This window comes from Trifolium pratense, linkage group LG4 (assembly GCF_020283565.1).
Source record: "Trifolium pratense cultivar HEN17-A07 linkage group LG4, ARS_RC_1.1, whole genome shotgun sequence".
In the NCBI taxonomy this organism is placed as follows: Eukaryota; Viridiplantae; Streptophyta; class Magnoliopsida; order Fabales; family Fabaceae; genus Trifolium; species Trifolium pratense.
The window spans coordinates 46754208-46766428 of NC_060062.1; the positions used below are offsets into that span (position 1 = coordinate 46754208).

General features: G+C 28.9%; 1 protein-coding gene across 2 annotated transcripts; it reads left to right on the forward strand.

The window, feature by feature from the left end:
* Window positions 1-2797: 2797 nt before the first annotated feature.
* Window positions 2798-7012, forward strand: LOC123923528 (floral homeotic protein APETALA 2). 2 transcript variants are annotated; one of them, XM_045976216.1, is made up of 10 exons: window positions 2798-3808; window positions 3907-3932; window positions 4147-4177; window positions 4281-4368; window positions 4482-4627; window positions 4717-4761; window positions 5203-5291; window positions 5644-5813; window positions 5934-6146; window positions 6424-7012. In XM_045976216.1, exons 1-10 carry the CDS (start codon window positions 3231-3233, stop codon window positions 6622-6624), a joined length of 1587 nt encoding a protein of 528 aa, XP_045832172.1. In that variant the 5' UTR covers window positions 2798-3230; the 3' UTR covers window positions 6625-7012. The 2 variants fall into 2 exon arrangements, with proteins under 2 accessions (XP_045832172.1, XP_045832171.1); XM_045976215.1 differs by having other exon boundaries at window positions 2799-3808; window positions 5641-5813.
* The last annotated feature ends 5209 nt before the right edge of the window (window positions 7013-12221 follow it).

The following is a 12221-nucleotide window of genomic DNA, read 5'->3' on the forward strand; positions in this document are numbered from 1 at the left end:
TTTGTGAATTTTTTGGTTGAGATTTGAGGATGATGAATGTTTTGGGTTACGTTCAAGATGTACAATAGAGTTTATAATAGAACTCAAATTTTGCAATATAAAAATTTGTTTGATTAAAAATTCATGTCAAATAAATGGTGTATCAATAAACTCAATTTTTTGTTGGTTAAAATGTTTTATGGAATTTTAGTTGGTGAGAAGAGAGAAAATTGAAGAAAAAAAAAGAAGAAAATATCGTTTTAGTACCTTCAACACAAATTTCTGGGTTTAGAGAAATATGAGCCCATTTTTGTGTTTAGAGGAAAAAAAAATTTTTTTGAGTTTAATTTCGTTTTTTTTTTTTGATTTGGTCCCTCTCTAGATTTGGTCCCTCTCTGTAGAAAGATAAGAGAATAAAAATGTGTAAATAATTTGATTGATTGTTTGTGTTTTGGAAAATGTAAGTATATTTATATGCAAACACTAGTTATACTGGTCATTCGCCTAACCTTCATCCGACTAAGGAAAATTCAGTTAACCTAGATTTGATTGTTTGCCGTTCTCAATTAAAATTTTATTTATTTTTAGGTGTAAATAATATTTAACTTGAAATTAATAATTGTTTTTGTCAATTGTTTAAAAAAAAAATTGTCTTATGTCAAGAACTTAAAATTAATAATGATCGTCATTTAACTTAGGGATTCTGTTATATACATTTATGTTTCTTAGAAATCCCACAAAAAAAAGTAGGAATAGTGTGTGAAGAAAGCTTCGCTTCCCCCAAGTTTCTTTTCTCACGTAAAAATCACGGAAAATTTCGATAAACGTCTACCAAAATTTTTTGCGTGAGAAAAGAAATTTGGTCTGGCCATATTAGCTCTTCAGAAGCCCAATTACTTTTGATTAGTAAATTTCCTATATATTATTTGCACCTCCTCTTCTGTGAGTGTTGAATGTAATACTAAAAAGAAAGAATAGTGCGTGAAGAGCACGCAGAGTATAGGAGAGTGGGATAGTAAAAAAAAGGTAATGAATAAATACGAGGTACAACTTAGGAATGGTATTGGTCACTTGGTGAACCAAAGAGGCAAAGGTGGCCCTCTTCCCGTACTCTTGGATTGGACTTTTTTGGAAACTTTTTCCTTTTACTACCATTATTCTCATTTCCTTTTCTCATCCCTAAATTACCCAAAACTCTAATGGACCATCTTTTTCATAATAATACTCCCTCCGTCCTATCTTATAAGAGTACTAAATGACATTATTTACTTATCTTGTTTTGATCATATTTTTTAATAGTATATAGATTTAAATATTAACATATAAGATCTTGTTTGATTTGTTTTGATGAGTATTTTCAAAATATCAAGTTTTTATAATTTTTACTAATAGAGAATTGAAGATATTAGCGATCAAAATTGTGCCTTGACATACGTGCAATAGTTAAAGTAGTTCTTATATTTTGGGACGGAGGAAGTAATTCATATGCATCACAAGCAAAATCATAACTAAATAAACATTCATTTTATTGGTTTGATCTTAGTGGTAAAAAAATAAGTTATGGATTCAAAATATTTTAATTTTGAGCTAGTTTGACTAATGCACGTATGCCAACCCACAATTTTGATCACTAATATTTTTAATTCTCTATTAGTAAATCATTTAGTTAAATTAACTCTTATAAAATGAGACGGAGGGAGTAATATGCAATACATATGTTAAATGAGATAAGTTTAGGAGACGCACAACCATTTTTTATACTATCAAACAAAAAAAATTATTAAATATCTTTATCTCTATTTACGAAAATACCCTCCTCAACAACCAATAATTACTTTCCTTTTCTGACCCTCATGCCATGAGGCACTCCACATGGTAAAACGTAGTCACAATCCTAAAAAGATAAAAATGCTTAGAGGCGTGAGTGACTTTGTGAGAGTAATCATAGAATGATTGACGATTAGAATTAAGAAAGCTAATTTTATTACTTATGTGATTAATCTTTTGGAATTCGTTGCACTGTCTATTTCCATTACTAGATAATTAGAGAGAGAGAAAATAAAAGACACAAACACATAAGCAAGATGCTTTTCGATTTGGTTAACGTGGGAAAGTTGTCTAAGAAAGAGATGGTTCTTTCTTTTGTTTCCAAAATTTATATTTTCCTAACTTATATATTTATCTCTCTGACCCTCTTTCTAATAAATAGAAATAAAAACAATATAAGAATTCATTATCTTACAAACAAGTGAATTGAGTAAATGAATTAAAATATTAAAAAAAAGACATTTGATAAGAAAAGGAATAAAAATTATAATGAGTCCCGTGAGCATAGCTCAGTTGGTATAGACTTCGCATTATATGTGCAGGAGTCCGGGTTCGAACCCAGACACTCCACTTATTCACCTTTAAGGTGGATTTTCTAGCCACTAGACTACTTGACCAAAAAAAATTGAAAATATCTAATCGATCTGAAGCGGTTCAAAAGTTCTCTTTAAGACCTAAGATAAATTATTTAGAAAAATCGAAAACTATCCAATTAAGTGTATGTTTAGTATCATAGTGACTATGTAAGAATCACGATGATTCACTGTGTCTTTCTAAAGTTACTGAGTGTAACTTCTACAAAATCACGATGGATCATCGTAATTCTGATATACACACCGTAATATCAAACATAGACTAATTCTTTATCGGACTTTACTTATTTGTTGTTGAGTTCTGAATTATCGGAACTTATTCCCTTGGCAACTTCCTCGGCGAACCAGATGGTTAATAAATAAATAAATTGGAAAGAAAAGAGAGAAATAAAACAAGTGGTTGGAGAGAGAGAGTGAGAGAGAGAGAGAGAGAGAGAGAGAGAGAGAGAGTGAATGGTGTTAAGGTGAAGTTGAGATGCTTTCGGCTAACATTGCTGAAACTGGCCTCGTCTATGCTGTATTGGGCAGCTGAAGAAAACAAAGATCTTTATTATTACATCTTTTACTACATTTTTGCAACACCTACCTCTTTTTTTTTTTCTGTCTTTTTTATATCTTCGTTACTCCTAGGTTTCATTTTTTCAATTCCCTTCAACACACTCAACCTCTTTCACTTCACAACTACTACTCTTTTTTCAAAATCCAAAATTCTTTTACTTTTTCCATCAAAACCACAACAAAACAAAGAAAGTTTTAATTTTTTGATGAAAGAGTTGAAATCAGAAATCTGGGTTGTTAAAATTACTATTACTATCATCTAGTTTTGTAAAAATGTGGGATCTTAATGGTTCACCGTTTAAGAGAAAAGAAGAAGAATCTGAAAGATGTTCCAAGACATCAATAGAAGGAGATGATGAAAAAGGCAAAAGGGTTGGTGGATCTATTTCAAATTCAAGCTCTTCAGCCATAGTAATTGAAGAAGATTCAGAAGAAGATCAACAAGAACAAGAACATAAAAACAGAACCATGTTGATGAAGAAAAGAAACAGTAAAATATTTGGTTTCTCTGTTACTCAAGATGAAGAACAAGAAGAAGAAGAAGAAGAAGATTCTTTAGACAGTGAAAATTTTCCTGTGACAAGAAATTTCTTTCCTATGGATCAAGAATCTGATAACATCATGGTTATAGAAAATGGAACAACATCTTCTTCTTCAGCTACTTTTCCTCGTGCTCATTGGGTTGGTGTGAAATTTTGTCAATCAGAAACACTTGGAAATGGAAAATCATTAGAAGTTTCATCTTCTTCACAACCTATGAAGAAAAGTAGAAGAGGACCAAGGTCAAGAAGTTCTCAATATAGAGGTGTTACTTTTTACAGAAGAACTGGTCGATGGGAATCTCATATATGGTTAGTAATTAATTACTTTTTTGTTTTTCATTCCTTAAAAATGCAAACCTTAAAAAAATTTTGATTTTTTGTTGTTGTTCTGTTTTTGATAATTGCAGGGATTGTGGAAAACAAGTGTATCTTGGTTAGTATAAAGATAATTTAAAATAATCATTTATATGTGACGGTTATTTATTTATTTATTTTTTTTTTTTCATTTGTTACATGTTTTAAGTGGTTAAAACATTTTTGCTTCTTTTGTGGTTGAAAATATGATATGATTTAGTAGAGACAAGACAAGAGTTATTTTTTTTGGTGACTAAATGAATATATTGTTTTGTCTGGATAAATTTGTATAGGTGGATTTGACACAGCACATGCAGCTGCTCGGTGAGTCAAATAATAATATATTTTATATATAAAACTTTCAAGTAAATTAAATAGTATGAAATTTCATTTTTTGATAAAAAAAATATATGTATGTGTTATGTAGTGCATATGATAGAGCAGCTATTAAGTTTAGAGGAGTTGATGCTGACATAAATTTTAACATAGAAGATTATGAAGAAGACTTGAAGCAGGTGAAAATGATGATTATGATTATGAAATATTGATCTTATACTATAATTTATTTTTTAAATTTTTTGTATGATTTGAAATTGAATTGAAATTTTGTTTGAATGCATGTTAATAGATGAGTAATTTGACAAAGGAAGAGTTTGTACACGTACTTAGGAGACAAAGCACTGGATTTCCAAGAGGAAGCTCTAAATATAGAGGTGTTACATTGCATAAATGTGGAAGATGGGAAGCTAGAATGGGACAATTTTTAGGAAAAAAGTATGTCATATTTTTTAGTTTATTATTTATTCTATTAATTATTTTTCTCACTATATATGTTTAATTAATATCATTCATTCATTCACTAGGTATGTTTATCTGGGTTTGTTTGACACTGAGGTTGAAGCTGCAAGGTACTACTTTTGCTGCTTACGTTGTCAATATTGATATAACATGGATGAATTTTAGAATTGGGGTGATCGTAATGTAGTCGGCCATATAGCGACCGGCAAATGAAAATTAGATGGGCCAAAATTTAAGCTTGAATTTTTTATTTATAAACAATTAAAATCCAACTATAAAATTTGGATCGTCTAATCTTGATCGAGCAGTCTAGATGCACTGACTTCATGCAATCAGACTGCACCGAATGCAAATAGCGAATTTTAGGGTTTTAAAAAGTTGTCTTATTTAAATATTAAAATACTATTAATATTATGTTAATGTGTGACACCATATATGTTTATCTTTATCTATCTTCTACTTTTTATGTTTTACACTTTACACATTTTTTATTTTTATGTTGAAACAACATTTTCCAAATGTGACTTATCATATTGTTTTTTTTACTATAGGGCTTATGACAAAGCAGCAATTAAATGCAATGGAAAAGAGGCTGTCACAAATTTTGATCCTAGCATCTATGATAGCGAGCTTAATTCTGGTATTTATGTAACTATATTATATTATATGATTAATTTGTTTTAATAGAGTCATTCAAAAATAATAATTATTTTAAGGAGAATGTTAAAAGGCACATGTTAAGGAAGCAAAAATAAAAATTATTAAATGTTAATTTATATATTTTAATTTTTGAAACATTAAATTTCTTGTATCATTAAATATTGATTTTCTTTTTTGTTATATCTGGGCACATGTTAACAAGACCCTCATTTTAATAGAGGTTTTTATTAGTTATTCACATTAACTAATATTAATTTGTACATTTTAACTTTTGAAACATTAAATTTCTTATAAATTATTCACATTAACATGTATAATTATATATGCAGCAGAACCAGCCATTAACGTTGGTGGTGATCACAATTTGGATTTAAGTTTGGGAAACTCAACTTCAAAATCCATGAATAATGCTCAAACATATGGGAATCACATTTCAAATGTTGCAAATCATGCATCTGATCAATCTAATTGGCACAATGGTGGAAACATAAACAAGCCTAAGGTTTAAATAATATATAAAATTGTAAAGTATTTTTTTATTTAATGAGAATTTTAGTTATGTTATATTTAAACATTTTTTTCCTATTGCTCGTTGATTTTTCATTTTTCATTTTTCATTCAGCTTGTGAATATTCTACCAAAACCATATAATAGACCAAACAACATGGAAGCATATGGAAGAGATTTGCATGGAGAGAATGAAGCTTTAAGGATGCTAAGTCAAACTCATCTTCATTCTTCATCCTCTAATGAAATGCTTAGATATGGTCCTTTTAGAGATCACTCACAAATGCTTCATAGTTTCCCACATACTCACCCACCAACAAATTTTCATGTGGGTACCCCTTAATTTATTTGACCTATTGCATTATTTTCAATTCTTTCATATTAGCTTATGATTTTAAATTGCAATTGTAGTTGCAATTACGTTACACTTCTTAACGTGGTTAAAAATTTTAGACAATTACGATCGCAATTTCAATTGCAGTGTAGTTGCAGAGACTTCAAAATCTTTTATATTATAGTTATAGTTAAAGAAAGTAATTTAAAACTATGCATATTAGTATTCGAACTTTGAAGTTCATTTTCGATATTTTTGTTGGTTAATGTAGTATCCCAGCAGCAGTTATGGAGGCCGAGTTGGAAGCGATCTTTCATTATCAACAAGCAATCAACAACAATGGCAATCAGGGCCACATTATTTAGCAACTGTTGCTGCAGCATCATCAGGATTCCCACCTCAAATTAGACCCTCTTCTTCTCAAGCTTGGCTGCACAAAAATGGCTTCCACACTCTCATGAGACCCTCTTGATTAAGTTTCTTCACTCTATATCGCCAATTTACATTCAAATAATATTTCATATCTTTGTAGCACCGACACTTCTGATCGAGAACGTGTCTAGTATCTGACACGTGTGTCAATATCCAACACAACACTGACATATATATGAATATGTTCAATTATGTCGATGTGTTCGTGTTAATTTCGGTGCTTCTTAGCTTGCTACCTCCCTAATATCTTCCTCATTCTCTATATTTTGTTAATTTTCTTAGCAATATTTAAAAATTGAATGTAGTGTTAGAAGAGATAGCAAAAGGAAGAAAAAAAAATTGAATCAAAATTGGAAACTGATTGGTCTTTTGTTTGGATGAGTCAAACAAACAAAGTGAGGAAATCTATAACTAGATATTCTTGTTTCTGACTAGATTTTTCTGTGTAGTTTATATAACTCTGATTTTCTTGCTTTTATGTGTTATCGGTATTTATTTATGACACCCCTATTCATTTTCTTAATTTGGAAATTTATTGATATCACACACACTACAGGTTGTCAATTTATTCCTTATTTTCTTTAGATTGAGATTGGTCTTGAAAACTTTGGCTAGTAAAAGAAAAGATGCTACATAGCTCATTCCTTTACAAGGGTTGTTAATTTTTTGGTTGGACACAAAAACCTTCACACAAATCTAGTTAAAGTTAGTGCATGCTTGATAGTAAAATGAATTTGTCTAAATTACAATAAACTACATTTTTTTTTTTAAAATTACACTCTTGGTTTGATACTTTTTCTGGTCACTATTATATATCTGTTATAGATCAGATATAATCATATAACAGATATATTACTTATTCAATATATTTAAAGAATAATTCTTTTTTTTTGTCTATAACAATGATCAAATGAAGTATCATGGTAAATTTGTTGAAATTACAATGATTTACTAAATTTGGACAAACTTGTTCAAAAAAAAAATTAAATTTGCACAAAAATCTCGATAATACCAAATACGCACTTTGTAACTTCTATAAAATCAAGGGACTCGTCGTAATTTCAATAAACTTAATAAAATAAAGTAATTATTACCACTATGAAGGATGAAATTAGTATTACTACTACTTTTTTAATGGGGTGGAGGCAGGGAAAAATGAGAGATACAAAAAGGACTTAATTAGTGATGGTGTTGGAAATATATGATGAGATGGTGATGAGTAGTCTCAATCAATGGTGTCCTTTGAATCAGTTCTCTAGACCAAAAGCAGTCAGACAATGCCATTATGATGAGAGGGACCTATCATTCTTCGTCTAAAGCTTCAAAAGGAAGGACACTCATAAATTCATTGATGAGAGAAACCAAAAAAGAAACTCACCAAAAGGGTATAATTGTCATCACAATTTTAACTCTTTAACATAACCATGTCAGAATCATAGGCTAGTACTAGTACTACGTTCTTAGATTGTTTTAATTATTAAAAGCATCTGGTTAATTAGTGTTTTTAATTTTGATTAATTAATCATATAATAATATCAACTAGGGTTTAATTGGTTTGGTTCATGTATGTTTTGATTTGGTTTGGTTCAATGATTTTAGACTTGTGGATTTGGGAAGCAAATTAAGCTTCTGACTCGTTAATGAATCATTCCTAATGTTTGATTTGGTGATAAATCTAGTTGGTTGTAAATAGAATATTGTACTAAAGCATTAAAATAATCATCCAACCTGCATTTGTTTTTCTAAGATATTGTCATGGATCTGTAAATAATAATTTAAAAATAAAAACAATTAAAAGCATGTATGATTTCATCATCACCAGCGTCATCCTAGATATTTCAAGAAAAAGTATGGTTAATTCAGTAATAAATAAAGTCAAATTCTAAATAGTGCTCCTGGGGCACTCTTTAAGCCCTTAAATAGTAAGTTTTTTATAGAATTTTTATCGGAATGCGTAAAGTCAACGTATTGGAAATTGTAGTGTTTAACTTTTTGAATAAAAAGTTTCTTTAAATAGAATGCTCAAAGAGTGCCTCGGGGGCACTCGTTAGCAAGACCCATAAATAAATTTGATAGTAGTACAAACAAGTTCGTTGGACAATGACTTATAATTTTTTTTTTTACAATGAGCTGAGATCGAATTCAGGACCTATAGCATATTATCCAAATCTCTCATCATTAAATTAAGGGTTCGTTTGGTCTGGCTTTTTTTAGTGCTTATGCAAACAACTTATGCAATATAAATTAAGTTTTATGCTATTTTATAACACTAGTGAAAATTGTAATTTTATAAGCTATTTTATCATAAACTATCTTGACAAACTTATAATAATATATAAAATTGCATAAACTGTATGCATAAGCTCTAAAAAAAACTGGGTCAAACGAGCCATAAACCTAGCGGCATAAATTATAAGCAATTTTTTGTTTACAATAAAAACGGTGATCAAACCAAAGATCTTTAACATACTATTCAAACTCTTTATCATTAGATCAAATCTAATGACTTTATTTTTTAAATTGTTTTTTATATTAACAATGAGCTGAGATCAATTTGGAACCTCTAGTTGAACATAATTTGTATAGATCATTAATATAAGTCTGTGATCACACTTCATATTAGCAAACGAATTTGCATAAAAATATGCTTAATGATAAAAAGCAATCCAAAAACTCCTTGATCTCGAATTCTTTGCAAATGGGAATTACTAGAGTCAACATGTAGCTCAACCTTCGTATACCCACGCTCCTTAGCCAAACAAAGACCTTCCAACACATCCAGAGTGTAAGCATTACACAAACCTAGATTTTTGTAGACAATTAAATGATAGTATTTTTGTTTAGATGTACATGTGTTGATTGACTAAAAGAGAGGAAGCTAATCAATCGTTAGTTAGTTTAGTGATGATTGATGCTAAACTTAGTAGGAAGGATCACGGTTCAATTCCCCGCAGCTGTGATCGAAAGGAGACTAAAATCACTTGATACCAGAACTTATCCCAAACTAGGTTAAACTAATGGTGGAAGCAAAAAAAAAGACAGCAAGTTAATTAATTAATGAATTAATATCATCAAAATTGTATCATGAGAGACACTTTAACAAGAGGAACAATGATGGTCCAAAAATTTGATACCATGGACCTTGATTCTTCGTAAAGAAAGGAAGACAACAAAAAATTGAGTACAAAGTGAGACTCTGCAATTCAGTGTTGTTCAGTAGGTTAAAAATGCTTCCCTCACCTTAGATTTCTTTTTCTTTTAATAATTTGCATCATATACACTGCAAGTGCAACGTCAGAGATACTCATTTCTCTTTCTCTTTCTCGGTTTATCTCTCTCTCCCGCACCATTTTTTAATGATAAATACTCCTTCTAGTTCTTAAGAGTTCGTTTGGTGCGCATGATAGAATAATGACATAATATGATATAAAGTAGGATAAGAATAAGATAGGATATAAGCAGGATAACAGTTATCTTGAATTATCTTATCATGTGTTTGGTGCACACAAGATAACAAACATGATAATTATCATATCATGTTTTTAATACATACTCTCTCATAATAATATGATAAAATATATAACATACTTAATTAAATGATAAAATTACACTTGTAAAACAATTATTATTTTTATAAATTATTTTGTAATACTTTACATTTTATAAATAAAAAATATAAATAAGTAATCAAATAACTTTATATGATTTTAAATAAACATCATGAGAAAATAAACAAGTTAAATTTTTTATATGAATCATAATCAAATAAATAACTCGATTATATATGTTAGATAAGCTAAATAAATATATGATATATCTCATATGTAATAATAAAACTACCATTGCAAAAGAATTATATTTAATTTGTTATAAAATTTAAATTAATATCACTTTTTTTGCAATTTTTTAATAATTTTTTACTTTAAAATATTGTAATTTTAGTAGAATTTTGATTTTTTAGATTATATAAATTACAAAATTACCCTTACGAGAAAATTGTTTATATATTTAAAAATTAATTATTTTATTTTAAATTTAATATCAAATTATTTAATTATTTATATTTTTTTAATATTTAATTATTTTTATATTTTATATTTTATATTTTATATTTTATATTTTATATTTTATTAAAAAATAATTATCAATAAATTATTATTTTATCCTATCTTGCTGGTAACCCAGCTCAAATTCAGGATAATAATTTTAATTAGAGAGGCAGAATATGATAAGTTTCAGAATTAACTTATCATATCCTGTTGTCGCACCAAACACTAGATTGAGACAAGATATGATACAATTATCTTATCATGTCTCTTATCCTACGCACCAAACAGACCCTAATAGTAATACTTCATTCAGTCTTAAATATAAGAGAAAATTTACTTTTTAATTCATTGAGAATCTAATTTATCTGGCTCATATTAGATTCATTATGTGGACCAAACATATTAGAATCTCAATGAATCTAAAAGTAAATTTTCTCTTATATTTAGGACCGGAAGAAGTATAAGAAAACATTAACTTTTTAGATACATTGAGACATTGATATATCTAATCTATACTACGCCAACGCTTAACAATCTCTAAAAAAATACACATAACTTTACAAGAAGGCACACTAAAAACTAAACACTTCTATATCTAATCTATACTACGCCAACGCTTAACAATCTCTAAAAAAATACACATAACTTTACAAGAAGGCACACTAAAAACTAAACACTTCTAATCTACCACCATAAAAAGATCCAAGACCCCCTTCAGAGAGAGAGGGGCAAAGCTGAACCACCAAAAAATAACTAGCATAAGAAATCTTCAATCAATTAGACCTCACGAAGATCCAACTCAACATTCTGACAGACTTTATCACCTAAATAGAGTATATATACCCACTCGTAAAAAGAACATAGGAAGCAAAGACTCTCCCACACTTTTTTTTTGTTACAGCTCTTCCACGCCCTTTTTCTCTAGTGTTGGAAGAAGTTAATTTAAGGTTTAAGACAAATATATTGAAATAAAGTTAGAAAATAGAAACATAGGATGTATGGTGCATTAATGCAAAGAGTAAGGCATTTACAACTTTGTCCATAAAGTTAAAATTTTGCCAATAATTATTTGTTAAGAAGTTAACTCATCCTACGCAAGTTTAATATTTGTTGTCAACATTAGAATTTTGTTAGTAATTTGTTTATAAATATCTTTTTAAGTAAAATACTCTCTGAGTCTTTAAATCTTTCATAATTTTGATGAATTTTTGAAAATCTAAATCACGATCACTTAAACTTGCTTCATATAAAAAAATTGAGAAAATTGTTTATCCAAAAGAGTAAAATCATTATCAATGAGTTTGTTGGAGACCATTCACCCTTTCTTTTTTTATGGTAGACCATTCACCTTTTTAACCCTTCAAGATGGGTGTTTCCATATATGGAATTTCTTGAACCAATGGTAAATTATTGGGGTGCAGCTCAATCCAATTATTAAAATATTTATTTTAAAGTTTAATGTAAGGGTTAAAACACATTGGAATACTCAAAGCATCTCTAATAGGGATACCACTTTGGGTATCATACATTAATAACAAGTGGTCCTTACAATGCCAGATAATATTTATGCAACTTAAACATATTTTGT